At 42.6% G+C, this 22,245-nt stretch overlaps 1 protein-coding gene across 2 annotated transcripts in view; it reads left to right on the top strand.

Moving 5' to 3' along the window:
• Positions 1-22,245, top strand: part of MYO10 (myosin X) — a 179,115-nt gene that overhangs the window by 25,096 nt on the left and 131,774 nt on the right. For both annotated transcript variants that reach the window (XM_081131248.1, XM_081131247.1), the window contains exon 2: positions 13,860-13,958. In XM_081131248.1, coding sequence (XP_080987374.1) covers positions 13,860-13,958 — 99 coding nt within the window. The remainder of the gene's footprint in view (positions 1-13,859; positions 13,959-22,245) is intronic.

Here is a 22,245-nt window from a genome sequence, read left to right as displayed (position 1 = left end):
CCAGCTTGCTTGGTGTTAGCAGGAGAGAGCAGGGCATGGACTTTCTGTGGAAGCCTGTAAAGGAGATTTATTGCCATTTGAAAAGCCAAGGTGTGGGCTTAAACCCAGATGTACATGGTTTATCTGAGAATGCTGATTTTAGACGCCAGTAGGGCACTTTTCATGTGTCTTGGAATTGGGTATTATGGTATTCCAGTGCACTTTCTGCTAGTGGTGTTGCTGAGTCCCTAAATAATGCTAATTGAGGACATTTTTGTTAAAAGGATAAATTTTTAGGTGATGTTTAGCAAGCCAGGTGCAGTTTTGTGGGAACTTCCAAAATAATCTTTAAATGATATATTTCAGAATGAATTAACTAATTTCAAAACAATGGATTTCAGTGAGCGTTGATTTTTGGAGTAATTGGTAAGTGTAGTGATATATGTCAGCATGCATAGTAAATTACTCAGGAGCAATGCATTCTATCTTGTGACACAATATATATGTTGGTAACTAACTAACTAACTTAACTTTTCTCCCTCCTCCTTCCTTCTTGGTTTTGCGCTCCCCTCTAGGGCAGCTGTTTAGATTCATGGTTTTAAACCCAGTGCTCTTTGTTTAAGCTGGTGTTTGCTTTGTGCGGGAGCCCTTGTTTCCTAGGAGTCAGACCAGGGTTGAGTCACTGAATTGGTGAATGTGCAGATGGGGGCAGGGAAGGGAGCCCTTCGCCTCTACCCCAACTGGGCTCAGAATCATGGTGGAGCCACAGAAGACCCAGCCCCTGCCCTCCCAGGTATGCACATCTGGACTGGGTCCTGGACTCTCCCAAGATTAAAGTGCTCCAGCATGTTTGATTCTGCTGAGAAGTCAGGGATGAGAGCCTCCCTTATGGGCGTTTCTATCCCTGGATAGTTTCCTGGATGTGTGCTTGGCCTGGCATCTGAGTTATGACTTCCTCTGCCTGTAGTTACTTTCCTTCCGTGAGCCTGTGCAGTGGCAAAGGGCCCTATTTTGCAGAGAGAAGCAGTGGGCCCAGATGTGGCTTAGGAATAGAATCCTGCCTCGGTGGAGCTCTTGCAGGCCCTGCTTGGTATACTCCATCTGTTCCTATCCAGTCCTAGAGGAGGAGCCCCTCTGCTTTAGGGTTCACCATTGTGGGTTTTTATTGCGGGCATGCCCTTGCTTCCAGCCAACAGTCCGGTTTGTACTGAGTATTGGGCAGAGTGTGTGTGTGTGTGTGTGTGTGTGTGTGTGTGTGTGTGTGTGTGAGAGCTTCTGTCTTTAATTGTGGCTGGAGTGGTATGGGAAGGATGCAGTTAGGGGTGTGGGGAGGACTGGACTCCACTCCTAGAAAATTTCCTTTGGTCTCACTGGGGAAGCAGCTACTTTGCAGGGTGGAGCCTGTTCTCACCACCAGCCTTTAGGTAGTGAGAGGTCTCCTGGGAATGAGAAAGGGGAGCAAAGGCCTTCATGTGGGCCAGGGCCACTTTGGTCTAGATGGGGCTTGGCATCCAGGAGCAGGGGAGAAGCTGACCAGGAGCCAGGAGGAACTGGGAAGAACTTTCTTTTAACTTCAGATCTCAGAGCTTCGTGCTACCTGCCCTGATGGGGCCTGGCCACATTTGGTTGGCAGGCCACAGACTTCAGCCCACCGGGCTCTGCTTGTTCTCCTGGTCTACCCCAGCGGGATCTTAACTATAGTCTCCAGCCCCTGTTTCTGCCCACCCATTTAGTCTACTAAGGGAAATCTTGAGAATGTCCAAGTTTTGAGTGACAGAGGGTCTTTTGAACTGAGATTGAATTCAAAGTTGATACCTCAGAATGACTTGGCTGCTGGGTTTTGCTGCTTGTTTTTGTAAAAACATAGTTAGAAAAAAATCCATTGCATTGCAGGACAATGTAATTTGACCCATAGTTTATTGGTAAGGGGGGAGCAGTTTTAGTCCTTAGTGGTTTCTAGCGCTTGGTGGGTTAGAGCCTGAGACTCGTTTCTTTCTTGGACTGGACAAAGGTGAATGCCTTCATTGTTCAGTTGTGTGGAGCTGTTAATAGTTTACGGATGGTGATTAAGTCAAGCAGGTAACCCAAGTTACAGTGTGTCTTAGCCTAAGTGGCGCTTGGCTAATTTGCAAAATTGGGGCCTTTCAACTTGAGGCTTCTACCCCGTGGGGTTTGTCCTGTTCATTTGTCCTCGGAACCCAGATCTTGTGAGGTCTGCTTCCTTGGTCAGCACCCCCAGGCATGGGTACTCTATACGTATGTGTCCCCACATTAGCCCCGGGGCATCAAGTTTAAATGATCAAAATGTCATCCCTGTAGGACAGCAAGCTTCCGCTGTGTCGTCCGCTATTCCCTTACTCATCTTTGGACGGGTCTCTGGCATAGCATCTTCCCTGCTCAGTCAGCCAGTGCCGCTTCTGCTCTCCATGGGGGGTTTCTGCTTATCCACTCATCCTCACCTAGTTAGCCCATTAAAGCCCCACAGGTACCCTGGGAGGGAGGGAGGGAGGGAGGGAGGGAGGGAGGGAGGGAGGGAGGGAGGGAGGGAGGGTTTATTGCTCCTCTGTAGAAGAGGACACTGAGGCCCATGGTGGCTAATTTGTCCCAGGCCATGTTCAGATGCAGGAAAGCCAGGATTCCCATTCAGGGGGTTTGAGGCCCTGGATTGAGCCGTCATTGGAAACCACCACACTCTAGTCTAACCTTGAGGAAGAACCCCAGACAGTCAGCAACCGAGGGACATTCTACAGATTACCTGACCTGTGGTCCTCAAAACAGTTAAGGTCTTTACTCAAGGAAAGTCTGAGAGACTGTCACAGAGCAAAGAAGGCCTAGGAGGAGTGATGATGAGAAGTATTGTCCTGGATGGGCTCCTGGGACAGAAGGAGGACATTAGGGGAAAGCTCATGAAATCCAAGTGAAGTGCGGAGTGGAGCTCATAGCAGTGCACCGGTGCTCCTTTGTCATGCCAGCTCTGCCGCAGTAATGAGAGATGTTAACAGCAGGGGGTTGTGGGGACCCTGTATTATCTTTGCAGTTTATCTGCAACACGGTTCTTGCAGATGCCGCCTGTGTTTACTGGGCATTGAGCAGAGCACTGAGGTAGGATTTAGGATTGAGAATGGATTAATTAACACTCAGCCCTCATCTAGTGCACCCAGCCCTGTCTTAGTTGCTGGAGATTCAGAGCCAAGTAAAACTAACCCACTCCTGCCTCCTATAATACAAATGATGTAAATCCTAGTATAACATCCATCAAATAGTCAAAGGGCTGAAATAACTGTTGTTTTGGTGTTTCCAGGAAAAACGCATAAAAACCAGTTGTGGTCAATTGCCTAGATCTCTTGATGAGTGAATTGCTTCCTAGAGATCTTCTGACAGTAATATTTGTGTGTGGTAAATAATAGCTTATATTCCTTTGTTGTAAGTAATAGAAGCCCAACAAAAACCAGAGTGAGCTGAAAAGAGGACTTCCTTGGCGTAGGGAATGTGGGCGGGCAGGGATGAAGGTGGCCGTTGGGATAACTGGATCCAGAGAGTGAAGTCAGATATGGGTCTGCTTGTTTTTCTGTATAGTTGTTTGTCTCTCTTTCATTTCTCTTTTTTATTTGAGATATAATTCACACATCATAAAATATACCTTTTTTAAAAAGTATACAATTGAGTGGTTTTTAGTATATTCGCTAAATACTAGTATGAGTATATACGGGAATACTAATACCAGTGTATGCTAATAGTGATGCAACCATCACTGCTATGTAATTCCAGAATATTTTCATCACCCCATAAAGAAACCCCATACCTATTCCCAGTCACTCCTACACCCAGCCCCGGGAAACCAGCAGTCTGCTTTCTGTCTCTATGGATATAGCTTCTGGACATTTCATATCAATGGAATCACAGTATGTGGTCCTTTGTGCCTGACTTCTTCCCCTTAGCACAGTGTTTTCAAGGCTCGTTCATGCTGGAGCGCGGATCAGTTCTCCATCGTTTTCATCACTGAAGAATATTCCATTATATGAGTCTACCACATTTAAAAAACCTGTTCATCAGCCGGTGACCTTTAGGGGTGTTTCCACTCTGGGGCTGTTGTGAACAGTGCTGCTGTGAGCTCTCGTGTACAGGTTTTGATGTGTGGACAAATGTTTTTGTTTCTCTTGGGATATCCCTAAGAGTGGAATTCCTGGGTCACGTGGCAGCTCTGTGTTTAACTTCTTGAGGAACTGCCAGACTTTTCCACAGCAGCTGCACCGTTTTGCATCCCCACCAGCAGCGTGGGGGGAGGGGTCTATTTCTCCACATTTTCACCAACACGTCTGTGCTTTTGATTGGATGGGATTATCTTTTAAGTACCTTTTAATTCAGGAAGTATGATTTTATGGAAAACATTAACTATTTTTGAAATTTAATACAATTCTGCAGAGGCATTAATTAATATGTATGTGACAATGAGAAATAGCTGCTTTAAGTTTACTTACTTCCCACTGTGTTCTTGGGTCATTCGTTTTTATGAAGTATTGACAAACGCCTGTTCTGAGTACGTCTGTGTATTTTTTTCTAAAAAACAGATGGTAGCCAGAAGACAGCCAGGATTTCATTAAGATAATCTTATCAGTTTTTGTTCATTTGTGAGGGATTTTGGTGGTTTTTCTTGAAAAAAATTATTCAGGTCAAGAATAGGAAAGGACAATAAACTCTAGGAAGTGGGAGGTAAAGGTCATCTGGTATTATAGTCCATGTGGCACGCAAACATCTTTCAATTGCTTTTATTGCTCCTCTGTTCTGCATCTCCTACTGTTTCCACCTAAAGGAAGTATGGAGTGCAGTTCTAAAACCAGCTATTTGGTGTCTGCTGGAGAGGATTTCCCACTAGTTTTTGATAGTCTTTGGAACAGTTTTATTCACTTTATAAAATCTGCATGTCTTTCCCCCATTTACCTGCTTTTCTTTCTTGTCTTGTTCCACTGCTCCTTATGTTACATAATTATTCCCTTTGAAAGAGACTTGATGGGGCCCTGGCTGCTGTGGCTTAGTTGGTTGGAGTGTTTGTCCCATATACCGAAATGTTGAGGGTTTGATTCCTGGTCAGGAAATTGAACATACCTAGGTTGTGGATTTGGTGCCCAGTTAGGGCATGTATAGGAGGCAACCAATAGATGTTTCTCTTTCTCCTTTCCTCTCTCTAAAATCAATAAACATATCCTTGGGTGAAGATTAAAAAAAAATTTCATTAAAAAAAAACAAAAACAAGATGGGGAAGATTTTTAGAATAGGCATAGTTTACCTCTAATATATTGTTTTTTAGAGTAGGCATAGTTTACCTCTAATATATTGTAAGCTCTTTAGAGTAGGAACAACTTTATATACTGTTGAATCTTTTATATGTGCCTGATACAGAATAGGAAGCTCAAAAGATATTTGTGGGAAGCATGGATTTGTGGAAGGGTGGCCTGGTGGATGATGAATGGATGGGCAGATAGATGGATGGACTTACGGGTAAAATAACTTAAACATATTGAATGAATTGTAATGGTATTCACTGATTCTTTAGGTCCATTTTCTATTTTAAACACCTGTGTGTTGACTGTGTGATGATTGGTTGGCTAATAGATGGAATAATTTGATTTTTGTTCCTTGGATTGTCATGTTCCTACAATGTTGAGTTTGTCTCAGCAACTTGAAGATGCCTCATTTCTTTCAGTGTTAAATTGTTTCTTGAATCATTTCTAGTCACTGTAGTTTAACTGAAAAGCTGTTTCAAGGAATTGCAAGGAAGAGAGAGACAATCAGAATATGAAATCAGGACTGAATTAGTTGGCAGTTGGACCTCTATAACCGTGGGAATAAACTCTTTACAGGATAATAAGTTCATAATTTAGGCATTTTGCCCTTTAGCCTAGTTTGTTTTTGTTTTTATTTTCATTTGGATTGGAACTAGGCAGGTGCCAGTGAGTCTTTGCTAGATATAAGGCTTAGTTTATTGGTGATGCCCTTTTCCATTTTATTTCCTTTTTCCCCTCCCTTTCCACCTTCTACCCTTCATACACTTTTTGCAATGTCCTCTGCATGGAAGCCGCCCTTCTTAGTAGCTGATAGCTGTGACAGAGTTTGACCTTATGGGCAGGACAACGGGGGAGAATGTTGGTGCCGTGTGATCCTTCTCACTGGGTGCACTGGAGACTGGAACTGTCCAAAGACATGGGATAAATTGTCTGTGAACTTGATAGTAATGAACGCAGACAGGCCTCAGTTAGCAACCATACTGTTTTTTAGGTGCGTTTGTGAGTTAGTTGTTTGGGATACTACACATCTTCCTGTGGAAAAAGTGCTATAAATTATTCGAGGCCCACAGACAAGCATAAGAAATGATGTCGACGACGATGATGATGATGATGACGATGGCGACATAGCCAAAAGCTACAAATATAGTGTAGCTACAAATAGTTGGATACATTTCTTACTTAAAAAGCAGTACCATTAAAGACTTCTATAGGCCAACCTTGGGATTAACCCAACACCTCTCCTGTAATCTTTGGGGAGAGAGAGCCAGTTATGCTTATGAGTCCTGAAACAGAGTGTCAACAACACATTTTCTTCTGGAATTGAATCGTGGCATCATGTCTGGTGGGGGCACGACTGTGGTTCTTGGGGTTGCCTGTATAGAAAACAAATGCCATTGCGGTCCCACAACCACCAGTAAAATGGCACAGACTTGGGATCCTCACAACACATTTCTTACATTTTGGGCTGTATGCTCACAGTTTCTCTCTTGAGTCTCCCCTTTTCTTCCTCAGCGGCTGGTGCTGGCCTTTGAGGATGGAGCCTAAGCAGCCCTGAGCTGGCCTGCAGCGGTCTCTTTGGAATCTGATACAGTTCAGAACTGATTGCCAGGCTCAGGTCTAAAACCCCGCAGTCACACACCAGGGAGGGCATGAGTCAGATCACTCAGCGTTGTGGGTGCGCACTGCGTGCTGTGAGCAGAGGCTAACAGGACCACCCACTGCTGTGGGGATGCTTGCAGAGCATGTCGCCCTCCCCCTTTACTTTATTTCCAGCCCCCCACTGAGTGGTGGACGTCTCCATGGGGGAGAACCTTAGGTTCCACCTTCCCCTTTAGTTTCTGACACTCCTGGGTCTGCCTCCAGCCAGCAGTACTCCCTCATCCCTGCTGCTTGTGTCCCCTCCCTCGTCCCTGCTGCTTGTGTCCCCGTTGCTTGTGTTCACGCTGCATTTTTCCTACTTATTTCGTAGTGTGATCATGTTGCCTCTCTATTCTCACTGCCCCGTTTCCAAGCTTTCTGCCAAGTTTCGTGTTGGGGTTTGCAAGCACTTGGGGTTGAAATAGCTCCTGGGGTGAAAAAGCTCAGTGGGCAGTTCGTCATCTGCATAAAAACATTAAAAGTCAGTTCTAATTAACATTAAAGTGCATTGGAACAAGCAAAAACAAAAACAGCCCAGTGGACAGAGAGGAGGAAAAGGAGAGTCCCTCTGGCACCACCGGCAAGCTGCTGCCTCTGAGGCTTCTTCCCTTACGCTTGTCAAACATTTCGAGTCCCATTCCCTCCCTTCTGTGTGCACTCAGTTTAATGTCACTGGAAATTAGATCTGTCCCAGGTATACTGTGTCCAGGCTGATCCTACTTCGGGAGGTTGTGAAAATTCCTAGAATTTACAATGGAGTCTGCTTTCAATTAATTATGTCTCAGACAGTGAATGGTTTTGAAAACTTTTTCAGAACTCTATTACTCTAGATCAGCGGCTGTCAACCGGGACAGTCCCCTCAACCCCAACATAATTACTTTGTCCAAAATGTCAATAATGCCAAGGTTGAGAAACCAGCTTTAGAACTTTGAATGTTATAAAAGCCATGTGTCCTTTGAAGTGGATTTTAGTAGTAAGGATTAGGAAAAAATAACATCTGTTAAGTTGAAAAGGTATTCCTACTTCCAGCAGGAAAAAAAAAATGACAATAAAACAGGAGAGATCTCATTTATATGTGGAAGCTAAAAAAAAAGGAAACCAAACTTATAGGTACAGAGGACAGATTGGCGGTTGCCAGAAGTGGGGATAGGAGAAATGGGTGAAGGGGGTCAAAAGGTAAAAACTTCCAGTTAGAAAGTAAGTCCTGGAGATGTAATGTTCAGCATGGTGACCATAGTTAATAATACTGTACTGTATATTTGAAAGTTGCTAAGAGAGTAGATCTTAAAAGTTCTCATCACAAGAAAATAAATTTGTAACTATGTATGGTGATGGATGTTATCTAGACATGGTGGTGATCGTTTCACAATGCACACAAGTAGTGATTCATTATGTTGGACGCCTGAAACTAATGTTATATGCCAATTATATCTCAATTAAAAATAAACAGGAGAAAAAGTGCTGTTTATATGATCCACATCCAGTTTTGGAATTCAGTACCATTCACAGTAAAGAGCCCCTTGGCCACTCCCCACCTTCCGTATGAGACATCTAAGCCAGGTTGCTTCTTGACTAAGTCACTACAGCCAAAAAGATAAGAACATTCTTTCGGCTACTCAATTTACTGCGGATTTAAATAGTCTTTTTAATTTATCTCTTACAAAATTATTTGACATCTTTGTCTTAAAAAAAAAAAAAAAAAAAAGGCAGATCATATTTTAGGACCAAATTGTGACTTTATCATGTAGGTTGTTAGAGAATCCTGAACTATGATACTTAACATAGGCCAAGTAAGCAGTTGTGGGACAAAAGTAGGTGTGGTGCCCTGCTCTGGGTCTGAGACTGAGTTGTGTGCTTGGCTGAAGAATATTCTCTTTTCTGTGAATCTGTAATTAGAACATGCCACACAGCATGGTATTTGAAGTCCATCATCATTATCACTTTTCAGGGGTTATTTCCCTACCTTATTTTAAACTTAAGTTTTTTCAAAGTTCAAGAACATCATTTTTAAAATTAGAAGAAAAGTACGCTAGTTTTTCAAAGGGCAATAGGAGGTTGAACTCTACATGGTGATTTTAATCTTCTTTACCTTGAAGTAGGTAATAATAAACAGTTTGCGCAAAGGGCCATTTTTGTGTAAATATTTTAGGCTTTGTGTAGCTACTTCACATAGCCATGGTAGGAGGAAGGAAGGAGCTAGGTAAACTTCCTTGCCCAGGGAGGCACTGCAAGTCACAGGCAATTGGCTGGGGATTTATGATTCATAATTGAGATTCATGAGACAATGATGCAATCTACGCCTTATCTTTAGATTACCTTGGGCAAGTCTCATGTGATGTCGTAGCTCCCTGGTCTATGTTAGTGGAGAGCAGAGATTAATGAATTCAATGCAGAGCTCTGAGTTTTAACACAGCCCTTATAATTAATTGTTATGGGTTTGGGTTTTTTTTGGTTTTGTTTTGTTTTTGGTATGTTTCTTGATAACCTCCATTGCTCAATTACAGAAACATGACTGGGTTTTTCCCATTACGGAATGCTTAAGAATGTTCATGTCCAATGGAGATGGGAAAGTAATTTTTTTAAATGATTGAAACTACCAAGATATAATTACATACCATAAAATGCACCCGTTATAAGTACAAAGTGGAATGAGTTTTCGTACATTTATATAGTTGTGTGGCCCTCAGTACAGTCCTGTTTTTAGAACAGCTCTATCATCCCCCAAAGTTTGTTTTCCACATTCACAGTCAGTGTCTCTGTCATCCCTAGCACCAGGCAGCTGTTATACTTTCTGAATCTGTGGATTTACATCTTCTGATAATTTCATGTACACAGAACCTTATAATATGTACTCTTTTGTGTATGGCTTCTTTCACTTAGATGATGTTTTTGAGGTTCATCTTTATTTGCTGATTCTATCAGTGATTAGTTTTTACTAATGAAGACTTCTGTTGTAAGGAATTTATCACATTTTGTCCCTGTACCAGTTGATGGACATTTGAGTGATTTCTAGTATTTGGCTATTATGAATAATGCTGCTATGAATATTTGCTTGCAAGTCTTTTTAAAAATTTTCTTTTGAGTAGGTAGATATCTAGCAGTTGAATTGTTGGGACATATGGTAAGATTATGTGGAAACATCTTTGTTTTACATCTTCAGCACTTTCTCCACATCGTCACCAACACTTGGTATAGTCGGTCTTTTTTATTATAGCCAGGAAATCATTTGTTGGCAGTGGAACCCCTGTGAACCTCGCTTTTGAATAAAGGATAGTATTTCTTGCCTCCCTATATCTTACAGGATTGCTCTAAAGATCAAAGTAGATGGAAATTTATGTGCAAGGGTTTTATAGTATAAAACTGTTAGTGGTGAGTATGTGCAGAAAAGTTTTTAGCTGTTAAATTTAACACAGAGATTAAGATGAAAACTTGCCCAAGTTTTAATAAAATGTGTATGTTACGGTTGAACTTGTTCTACCTTCTTATAAAGGCATATTTTACTCAAATTGTGAGCTTCCTCCGTATGCCTGCATTCTACATTAAATTATCAGCCTTATTTCACAATGACAGAATATAATGGTTTGCATATGCTGGGCAAATTTTTCTTTCCCACTCAAACTTGGATGGTCTGGTAAATGTCTGCTTGTGACTTCATTTTCCAATACCTGTGGGTGGCCTCTTTTCTGGACCTGGGCGTATGTGTTCTATTCTAATAGAATGGAAGAAGTAGAAGAGTTTGGGAGCTCAGAGGAACGACCAGGAAACAATCTATAAAAATAGTCATTGCAGCGGTTTTACTTTGCAATTCTGATTCTATGAAAATGGCCAGTTTAAACTTTTTCAAAGAACAAAGGGAGTTTTGAATGCATTTCCCTTCCTGCCTGTGGAAGCCAGCTGCCGTAGGTCTAGGGGAACTGGCCCAGGGGCTCTAGATTTGCTCTTTGGGGCTGGATTTTGTAAACCTTGCTTATCAGCAGCTCTTCACACCTGTTGAGGAAGACCTTTGGACTAAGGAAGTTGAACTGTGTGTTTGATCATGTACGACTATGTCAACAAAGGGCTTTATAGCACTTTCAAATGAAAAGGTAAAAAGAAACAGCAAAACTCAAGTCAAAGGAACTGCGTGCCTTATAGGAATCTAGAGATTTATACTAATCCTGGTGACAGTTTATATTCAGTAATGTTTCCTAATAAAATCTTAATACATCCTTACTAAGTGGACAGTTTTAATAATTGGGAAATGTGTACATGAAATCCTTTTTGATAAAGATGTAGATGGTGATCATAGCAAAACAGTGCTTTGGACTCAGGATCCTGGGATGTGCAGAATTCTTTCATGATGTTACTCACTGAGTAAAAGTTCTCACCTTACATGACTTTGAAAATTTCTGTTTGAATATGGGCGTGCATATGTGTGTGTACATGCATGTGTGTGCATGGATGTATGTAGGTATTTTCAAAGCTTTCAAATGCTGCAGTCTCTGATATGTGAATTAAAAAGCAGATGAAAAAAGTAGTTGAGGCCCTTGGAAATCTTTTTCTCGAGCATTACTAATAATGTGGTGTGGTATGGAATGATATTTGAGAGAGCAGTTCTAGAGGAGGCCCAGAGTAAATGCTCTTTTTGGAAGCAGCTGTTGGCTAATAAAGAATCAGAACTGACAGGCAGTTGTTTCTGGGTGTTACCACCATCTCAGCCTGGATTGGGGATCACAGGTACGTGACCCACTCCTGTGAAGAAAATTCCCTGCGGTCGGTATTGTTTGTGTTCTTTAAATAAGCAGACTCCAGGATTTATAGAGAAACACTTCATATTCATTTCTGATGTTCTTGTCCACCTTGATCGCGGAGGATTTCAACCCCTCCGTGGAGGGGTGGTGGAAAAAGGAAGGATGGAGTCAACAACTTAAAATTCCCGTAATAATGAGAAATGGGGTGCCCATGGGGAGGGCCTTGTGTGGGGCTGTAATAGGCGATATTAAGAGAGTTGCGGAACTCACATGGGGAATTGTGTGAACCAGTCACGGGGAACAGAAGCTGGTGCCCTTTCAACTTTAGGCCTCAGCCACCTAGATCTTCTTGGAAATGCCTGTAGAATCTCATGCACACATGGTCCCCGCCACGGGGTCGTCCCGAGAACCTGGGTCCCTTTAGCTTTCATGGAACTCAAGGTGACTTACTGCATCCTGAGTAACAGTGGTGTAACAGCAAACGTTTTAGGTCCTGGCTGGTGTGTTCTAAACAAAGTCATCGATGGCACAGAGGGAGTAACTTAAATTGGGTTTTTATATCTTCTTAAAATTTTTCCTCCTAGGAGGGTGAGAGAGAGAGCAAACGATTGTATATGGTAACTGACTACTTAAAGGGACCTCTGTGTTATATTTTAATTGTTGACTAATCTATTAATGCATTTGATTTATTTATTAATTATTTTAAGGAGACAAATAGAGTCGGTGTGACATGTGGAAAGAGCATGGGATTAGGAATCGGAGAGATTTGAGACCTGGCTTGGCCACTAACTGACATCAGGCAAGAATTTAGGCTCTGAGCTTCAGTTTCCTATCGGGGGAGGGGATTCCTGTCTAACTGAGGATTAGTGTTAGATACAGAAGTCATTGAGGCTTTTAGCACATGACCTGGACACCTCATGGGCGCTCCATTACTGGATGCTACTATTTTTGCTATTTATAAAGAGCAAAAGTCGCATAAAGTGATGAGTATACTTCTGTATTACTTATTTCCTGCCAACTCTCTGTTAATAGAGCAGTAGTAACCCCTTGAAGAGAAAGTTGGATAACCAATATGTTGTAAATATTTCATTTAACACTTCAAATCAAAATAGAAATTAAGCAGACCATTGAAATGAGGTTGAAAGTTCTAGATAAAGAAGTTGTTCAGTTTAAGTGCTATTTTAAGTGATAATTTTTTCAGTTTCTTTTTTGTTGAGCAGAGTAGAAATAATGAGATACTAAAGCTGTCCATCACAAGGGTATACCTCAGACATCATGAAGGGAACTCTTTATCATTGGAATGACCAGTGAACACCCAGCAATTTCTTCAAACTTTTTTGTCACTCATCCTTGGAAACAAATAGTTTTTATGCTGTGAGATTAAAGGAAGAGGGTATTCAGCATTGAAAAGCTAAAAAAGGATTTCATTTGTCCACTGGGGAAATAAAAATGGAAATGAAATCAATGCCAAAAACATATGCCCTCAGTTAACATGGGATCTGGAAATTCTCTTTTGGGCTGTAACCCCAGACTTTGGAGTGCATTGGGTGCGTGTTGGAATCCTACCGAAATTCACACCAGTGGATTGGGTTCTGATATTTACTAAAACGTTAGTTCCTCTCTTGGTGAGTCCAGTTGACACGTGGATTTGGTACAAGTAGGAAGTCAGTGGAGTGTTCCAATGCCTTCTAAGAGGGCAAGTGCATGGGGCTTGCACCTGGGAAAATGGGAGCCCGCAGGTCCCAAAGAGTTCTCAACTTGGGGTGAAGCAGAGTAGTCACCCGACCAAACTTGTGGTTTCTGGAACCCAATTGCCTGGGGTTGAGTTCTCCCTCAGTCTCAGATGCTGGGCAAGTTACTTTACCTCTAGGCCTGTATTTCTCCATCTGTAAAATGGGTGCGATAATAATACCTGCCTCAACAGGTGTCTGTGAGAGAAACGAGATGATCCCCGTTAAGTGAGTTGTACTCAGTAACACAGGGCTACAGTTTTCTCAGTCCCTTCTTTGCTCTCTCTGTCCGGTGGGACTCCCTCTCAGTCACACTTCTCTGTAGTAAAGCTTGCAGGCGATGCTTTCTGAAGAGTCATTCTTTGCTTGTTTGAGAACATTTGCATTTCAAAAAATTTCTTTTTTAAAGGAATGTAGTAGTTATAGTAATTTTGAGAGTGGTTTTTCCCCACAAAGTGCAATCCAAACTCACCATGAAATTCTGTTTGTTTTGTTTACAGGGAACACGGGTCTGGCTGAGAGAAAATGGCCAGCATTTTCCAAGTACTGTAAATTCCTGTGCAGAGGGTGTCGTCGTCTTCCAGACAGACTATGGTCAGGTGAGCACAAGTCCCTTGGCCCACAAGGAATGTGAAGTGCACACTTTAAGTGTGTGAGAGACGCAGTGAAATTCTCCCAAACAGAGTTCAGAAGGTGTTCCAACCAGGATGGGACAGAAGAGCACTCCACTTGGCCTGTCTCCTTCCTGGGGATCTTGTCCAAGAATCAGAAGTCTGGAATGCAAGCAGCTGGAGGAAAAGTCTGAATAGATTGATATTTGCTAGTTGGTTTCATTACCACTTTCCCTCAAAATTCTTAAACTTTCCTAGAGTATTGGAGATGCTTGGCTTGCCAGTGAGAGTGTAGTGTTGCCATGTCCTAATCCCTGTAAGAATCAGGCTGACTAAATCCCTAACCTGAGCTTCTGTATCCACCTTGTTAAGCAGCTGCAGGAGTTCCTTCTGTATGTGGGAATTCTGCTGCTGCTGGTTCTCCATTTTTTTAGTGTAAAACAAATGAAAAGCCGGTCACTGAAAATAGAAATATCATGTGAATTCAGAAACTGGCTCATTGATTGTACATTTGAGCCTTAAACAACAGATTTCACCTGGGCAGGTCCACTCACAGGTGGATTTTTTCCCCATAAGTGTTGTAAATGTGTTTTCCTTATGATTTTCTTTTCTCTAGCTTACTTTATTGTAAGAATACAGTATATAATGCATATAAACATACAAAATACATGTTAATTGACTGTTTATTGCTATCGGTAAGGCTTCTGATCAACAGTAGGCTATTAGTAAAGTTTTGGGGGAGTCAAAAGTTTTGTGATTTTCGACTGTGCAGGGGGGTTGGTGCCCCTAACATGTTGTTCATCAACTATATTTGGATAATTGTGAAAGGAGCCCAGTTTCTCCATTTTATTAGGGAAACTAATTTTAATGTTACAAATGGGCCTCTCCCTCAGAGGCACCTATGGAAATTTAAGACATAAAGTAATAAAAGGATGTCATATACCAGGGTTGAAAACTCCTAGTGCCTGAATCTCCTTTGTAATTGTGCTGAGCACGAACGCTGCAAGGTGTAGTTTGAGGCAGATGGGCTGGGCTACTGGGCTCTCACAGCCTCTTAGCCGGATGGTCCCCTCGGTGTGGTACCTTTCTCAATTTTTGGCGTAATGAGGAGTGATGTTACTGGGCTGTTTTGCAGTTCCTCAGTTTCTTTTTCATCTGAGTCTTGAATGGCTCTTTAGTACTTATCCAGGTGAAGACATAGCTCAGTTTCGTTGATACAGACTGTAATGGGGGAGGGTGTAGGAAGAAGGTGGCAAAGAGATCACAGATCTAACAGCCATCGCCGGTGAGGTCGCTGCACTGGTGCCCAGTCCGGTTTCTTTCTCATCAGGTTCTCAGGTAGTGTCCTATGATCTATAAATGAAGGCCTGACCGATCGACTTCTCTGAACCTCAGAGTTGGGCACTGCTGTAATGTTGAAGTTTCCCTACAGACGTGGTCAGCATTTTTTCTTTTTTTGAAATCCTCACCCAAGGATATTTTTTTCCATTGATTTTTAGAGAGAGTGGAAGGGAGGGAGGGAGAGAGAGAGAAACATCGACGTGAGAGAAACACATCGACTGGTTACCTCTCACACAAGCCCTACCGGGGAATCAAACCTGCAACCTAGGCATGTGCCCTTGACTGGGAATCGAACCCAAGACACTTCGGTCCGCAGGCCGACGTGCTAACCACTGAGCAAAACTGGCTAGGGCAGCATTTTTTCTGTCTTAGCCTTGACTCTGCCTGTGTCCCTTCTCACTGGCCCCGTGAATTCAGTCCCTTTCAGTCCCTGTACATGCTTCTCAGGATGACATAAAAAAGGAAAACAGTACTACTCAGTGTACCTGCTTGGACATAACTATTCCTAAAAATATTGTAAAATAGATTTGTAATGGAGTTCTTTCTGTTGTTGACTATCTTTTAATCCCAAAGGTAACTTTTAAAACTTTTATTCCTCTTATTTTATTTTATTTTTATTTTAAAATATATCTTTATTGACTTCAGGGGGAGGAAGGGCGAGGAGAGAGAGAAACATCAGTGATGAGAGTCATTGATCAGCCTCCTGCATGCCCCCTACTGGGGATCGAGCCTGCAGCCCAGGCATGTGCCCTGACTGGAAATAGAACCATGATCTCTTGGGTCCTAGGTTGATGCTCAACTGCTGAGCCACACCAGCCGTACTAGTCCTCTTTTTTTTTAAAAAAAAATGTGCTAAAAAACCATAGGATGTTAAGTTTACCATCTTAACCGCTTTAGTTTGCACTCCAGTAGTGTTAAGTACATTCACATTGTAGTGCAACAGAGCGCTAGTACTTTTTCATGTTGTAACACTGAAACTCTGTACCCACCCAACACTAGCTCCCCACCTCTGCTCCCCTGGTCCTTCTAACTCCCGTTCTACTTTCTGTCTCTGTAACTTTGCTCTACATACTTTATATGAGTGGAATCATACAGTATTTGCTGTTTTTTTGACCGGCTTATTTTGCTTAACAATCCTCAAGGTTCTAAGATACTTTCTGTTCCTATCTGTGCTGTGCTTGGCAGAGGCTTCTAACGTGGCAGCTTCAGTGGCATTTATTGCTGCTGCCTATGACACGTGGTCAGCAGTCTGTGTCACATGAAGATACTGCCAGCCCCAGTCGATGGGCAGCTCGCAGAGAGGCGTGGGGAGTGGAGTGGGATGGTCAGGGCAGTAGATCTGTTCACTCTTGATGGTATTTATGGGTTGTGGGTTTAGAACGAACCAGAATAACGTGTACTTAAACGTGAAAACAACTCTTAACTTGGACTCCTAATCCTCAATCGGTCTTCAAATACTTGGTCTTAATGTTGTCTGCTCTATCATTCCCAAGTCTAACAAGTATAATTAGCTCGGTGATTTGTGTAGGAATTGCAGGGTTTAAAATATGAGAAAAGTGAGGCGAGATCGAAAGAATTGGGCTCAGACTAGGATCAAGAACTGGCAGTGGCCAAAAGACTAGTTTCTTTCTCTCCTGACCTACAAGTTCACTGTGGAGGACAGGAGCATAATCACGGAGGATTAGGAGAAGTTCATTAACTGGTCCTGGCACCGCCCAGGACAGGAAAGCCTGCTTTTTAACTGGGCCAGGATAAATTCTTGAAGGAATCAGGGTCAGAGACACAGAGCATGGCGTTGTCCTAGTCAAGCCTGTATAGTAACTTTTCAAGGCATTGGCTAATTTCAGCACAATTTGATACATTATTAAAAGGTGTTAAGAAATCGCTGTTTCTGCCCTGGCCATGTGGCCCAGTTGGTTGGGTGTTGTCCTGTGCACCAAAAAGTTGCCAGTTAGATTCTCGGTCAGGGCACATGCCTGGGTTTCGGGCTTAGGCTCCTGATCCATGCAGGAGGCAGCCCATCAATGTTCTGTTCACATCGATGTTTCTCTCTCTCTCCCTCTCTCTTCCTCTCCCTCTAAAAAATAAATCAATAAAAATATTTTAAAAAAACATAAATAGTTGTTTCTGGGGTGGGGGCAGGGTGAGGAATAGGAATATATTGTTGCCTGGGTGGAGTAGCTCAGTGGTTGAGCAGCCACCCATGAACCAAGAGGTCGCCGGTTAGGTTCCCAGTCAAGGCACATGCCCAGGGTACAGGCTCGATCCCCAGTGGGGGGCATGCAGGAGGCAGCTGATAAATGTTTCTCTCTCATCGATGTTTATATCTCTCTCTCCCTCTCCCTTCCCCTCTCTCTAAAATCAATAAGAACATATTAAAAAAAAAATTAAAAAAAAAAATATATCTATATATATTGTTTAATGGGTACAGGCTTTCAGTTCGGGAAGATGCCGATTACACAACAGTGTGAATGGACTTAATGCCAGTGAACCGTATGCTTAACAATGCTTAAGACGGTAAATTTTATGTTCGTATGTGTATTTTATTACACACACGCACAAAAGGATATTAGTGTTTGAAGTCAGATAGTAACTGGTAAAACCTCTCAAATGGGTATTTATTTGTATCTTTAATAACAATTTTGGTGAAATTTTTATGTTGCCAAAATATGACTTCTCAGAAACGAACCTAAATGGCTTGAAAAACTAATTGCTCTTTGGGTTAGAGCAGCGCATCTCCAACTTGACTGCCCATTGTTCAGATGCAGATTCTGCTGGGCAGGTCTGAGGTGGCGCCTGAGGGTCTTGCGTTTCTCACGAGCCCCCCAGTGATGTTGCTGTTGCTGGTTCTTGAACCCCATCCGAGTGGTGAGGATTGAGAAGACGTTCCTGGAAGTCACTGTAGGGTCATCGTTAGGACAGCGAAGTTCTCTCAGATCTCGTACGCAGGCCGCCAGCACTACTGTTTGGAGGAAACAGAGATAAAGATGAGGAGGGCTTTAGAGAAAGCTGGAAAGTATTTCTTTGGCCTTTTGAGGCTTTTCTTGGGGCCCTCCCTCCAACAACCATTTTACCTTGAGCGTGCTGACTGCAGCATAGTATTCCTCCGGTGGACTAAAGAGCAGTTTTTAAAATCCCGTCTAGTGTTAGAGAGCAAGCAGAGCCTTGTGTAACTAAAATCCTCACATGGAACCTCGGGGACCCTGGGAGGTAGGAGTTGACAGTGTGGTGTTTTTAGTGGCAGCACTAAAGGGCATGTTTTCTTATTTCATTCATTCTCGGAGAATCGTGCACACTCACGCAAGCTGTTCTTTTTTTTTTTTGGCCAGGGAGATAGCTTTAACGTTCACTTAAAATTCTCTTCCACACGAAAATTGTAATTGCTGTTGGTTGGTCCTAGGAATACGGAGGGCCGAAACATTCCCTGTGGACTCATAACTTTCGTTACACTCACCGGGAAGTATTTGCAGACGGAAAGAACTGTGCAAGTGACAAGCTAACACACTTGGGTGAAACCTATGCATAGTTGTAGCCTCCGGACGCAGCACATGGGCAGTCAGCACATGTCCTGAAATTTCTAAATTACTAGTTTATCGTCTTAGATAACAAGCTTTGGACAGAGATTTAGAAGAGCCAAGTTAAAAGGCACTGCGGTTCCGCAGGGTGCAGATGTGGCTGAACGATCGACTCTCATCCAATGCTGTCTTCCCTTTCTTACCCGAGAGTGTCTTTTCTGGAGCTTGCACGAAGCTCACTGGCGATCACTATCGCACCCTTTACGTACATTGCAGAATTGTGTAATAAGTTCTAAATTAGATTTTTTTTTCACTTTGAGAGTGAACTATTATCTTTTCTGAAAGAGCCTAATTTGATTGCTCTGAAATAGCTTCGAGAGAGCTCAATTTACCTAATTGTATTTAAAAGGGTAGTTATTTAACTTTCCTCCGTAAACTTAGGATGATTACTGCATGCAGTGATTTTGTTGGATTTTCTGTATGCAGTCTCTGTATGGGGTCTTCCGTAATATTTTACTGGCGGGAGATTTAATCGCCCCAATCTACAAATAGATGCCCTCCTCCATGCCCCTCGCTTTTTATTTGCAACAAGCGTAATTAGACTTTGTTTTCAAAGTTATTCTTTTCATTCTATTAATCCACGAAAAGGCTATTAGATTGCCTGGTACTTTGAAGTCATCCCCCAAGAAAGACTTCCCCAGGCCACACAGGAAACACAATCCTAATTATTTATAATCACATCTCCCATTTAAAGCTTTTGCTAACCTTTTTTCTTTGACCTTCGGGTTTTGACTTGTTGGAATTAATATAAGATGGGCCCACTTTTGTGAAACTTAATATCGGTTAGTGTAGTAATTTTTCATCACTTTATTTTATTTTGGTTATTTTGGTCATTTTCACACACTTTCTGCCCCGGCCAGCTGCTTTTCTTTTGACCCCAGGGGTTCCTTTTTGTGGGTGTGTGTCCCTTGAATGTCATGTGGACGTGGACAGCCTTTTGACCTCTCTACACCCTCCCTGTCCATATACTCCCGTGTCCTGAAGAAATCTCCCCCAGGCCCGCTGAGTGCTGGAATATTGACAGTGGGAATGTGCCCAGCACGCTCTCTCCCACGTTAGAGCTCCAAATAACACGGGGACCGTCAGGAATTGGACAACTAGAACTCTTGTGATTTCAACCTTCGCAGGAGACAGTCGGATCTGACTGCTGAAGGGCAGTGGTGGATCCTAGGTGTTGTAACCGGGGAAACATTTCATCTGAAAGGAAGCTGACAGCACAAACTGGCCGCAAAGGCCCAGGAATGCCCAGGAATGCCCGTGCTTTCCAGCAGCCAGGGAGCTGCATTCCAGGCTCCACACGCAGAGCCAGCTGCTGGCAGAGGCAGCTGCCTGGCTGCCCCCTCCTTCTGCAGGAGCCCGTGGGATGTGAGCCGCAGTTGGCACGGCCCGCAAGTGAGGTGGCCAGCAGGAGGGCACCACCTGGGGTCCCCAGGGCAGCTCACAGCCCAGGAAAGAGTCTCCAGGCTACGAATGGTGGAGGAAAGGGAGGCACCTAAACTTATGAGGGTGGAGAAAAAGGGGTGCAGGGGATGAGTAATGATGCGAAAGTAATGTCATTTGGATACTTTGGCTCTCGGGGCCAACAGGACAGATTCTTCCTGGTCAGCTGTCCTGGACATAATTCCTGTGCTGTTTTTTCAGTTTTATTTAGTATTGTTTTGGGGATACAGCTTAGTGGTTAGATAATCATATACTTTACCTAGTGCTCCCCTCAGTATTTCCAGTACCCCGACTGGCAGCATACATAGTTATCACAGTATTATTGACTAGAGTTCCTATGCTGTATTTGCTTCCCTGTGACTAATTACCAATTTGTGCTCTATGTCCTGTCACCTCTTTCACCCAGTCCTCCTTTGTTTTTTTTTAAAGTATATTTTATCTCCTTCTCAAACTTTTTTATCTCCTTTTATTGTGTATCTCCTTTTTGTGTGTGTGTGAAGGAAAACATTTTCATATTAATGTGTGTATTTGGGAGAAATCTTACCCATTTTTTTCTGAAAGGGAAAGAAACATAGATTTGTCTTTCGGCTCCTGTGTCCTCTCAAATCTCAAATTTCCCATATATTGCAGTTCCTGCTTCCAACCAGATTAACCTGCGGAGTCTGGTTGAACCATATGAAATTGCCATCTCTATAGGATAAGCGAGTTGAATATTAGCAATTTCATGTGGTTCTGCCTAAGAAAATGTTAGTACCCATCTTTTAATTTTGTATTTTAGCTTATCCATATGTTTATAATTTTTGTGATGGTGTTCAGTAAAGTTTAACAAAATAATGTTTTTACAGGTGAGTTGAGGGGCAAAGCGTATCTCTAAAACAATATCCAGCTCCTGTTTTTGGAGTACCACTGCCATCTTTAATTCTGTTTTCGCTGGGTATGTCTGTTTGCTAACAGCTGTGACATTTGCATTCCTTTTGTGGTTTTCAGTTTTTCTGATGGGTGTCTAAAAGATTTGCCGTGATTGGTCTCTGCTGCAAGTGTCCAAATTGGAGCTAAAAGAAAAATTAATGAATATACAATTTATCTATTTTTTGAACTGGAGCTAGAGTTTTCTCTATTGTCATGTTTGCATACTTGCATTTATTTTGCTAAATATAAATTACATAAAATTGACCATTTTAACCATTTTTAAGGGTATCATGCAGTGACATTAATTATATTTGTAATGTGTGCAATCTTCTCCATTATCCATTTTCAAAACTTTTTTCTCACCCCAAACAGAAACTCTTTAACTATTAAGTACAAACTCCTTATACAATTTATTTTTTTAGCTCCTTTCCTCTTGGATGCCTTTTCTCGTGCTGGTTTTAGAAATAAAAGCACACCAGAAATTCTGGTTTGTGTTCTTGCTTAAGGAATAGACAGCCCCAGGAAAGATTGCTTTAGACCTAGCTCCAGACGCCCAGGAGGGAGATTCGGATGGTCACTAGGACCGCTGCCCGGCGCTGAGCATTTGGCACTGGCCACATGACGTGCTGTGGGGTGGAAGGTACTGCCCCGGGGGTGGGCCTAGGGCCCTTCCCAAGAGGAAGGTGGCTGCACAGTCCTTCAGAAATTAAGGGGAAAGAGGGGCACGATGATGACAAATGGCAATTTCTAAGAATCACATGCATTTGGCTTTTTTTGTTGAAATTTCAGTATGGACCCATCTGTTACTCTTGGAATTCACTTCAATCAAAACAGTACAGCTGTATTAAAGGGACAGCACTGAGCTGGGAAACTTCTAAATTCTCTGTTCTTTTCCCACAATCTGCTATTTCATCCTGGAAATACCCCTCTCTGGGACAGATATGAAACACCAGCCCATGGAGTTTCTTAGGATCAGAAGTCTATACCCCAGAGGCCAAACACCACTGGGG

This window comes from Miniopterus schreibersii (genome assembly GCF_964146895.1).
Source record: "Miniopterus schreibersii genome assembly, chromosome: 3".
NCBI classification, from domain to species: Eukaryota; Metazoa; Chordata; class Mammalia; order Chiroptera; family Miniopteridae; genus Miniopterus; species Miniopterus schreibersii.
The sequence above is the reverse complement of the archived record's forward strand: the minus strand, read 5'-3'. Positions and strand labels throughout refer to the sequence as shown.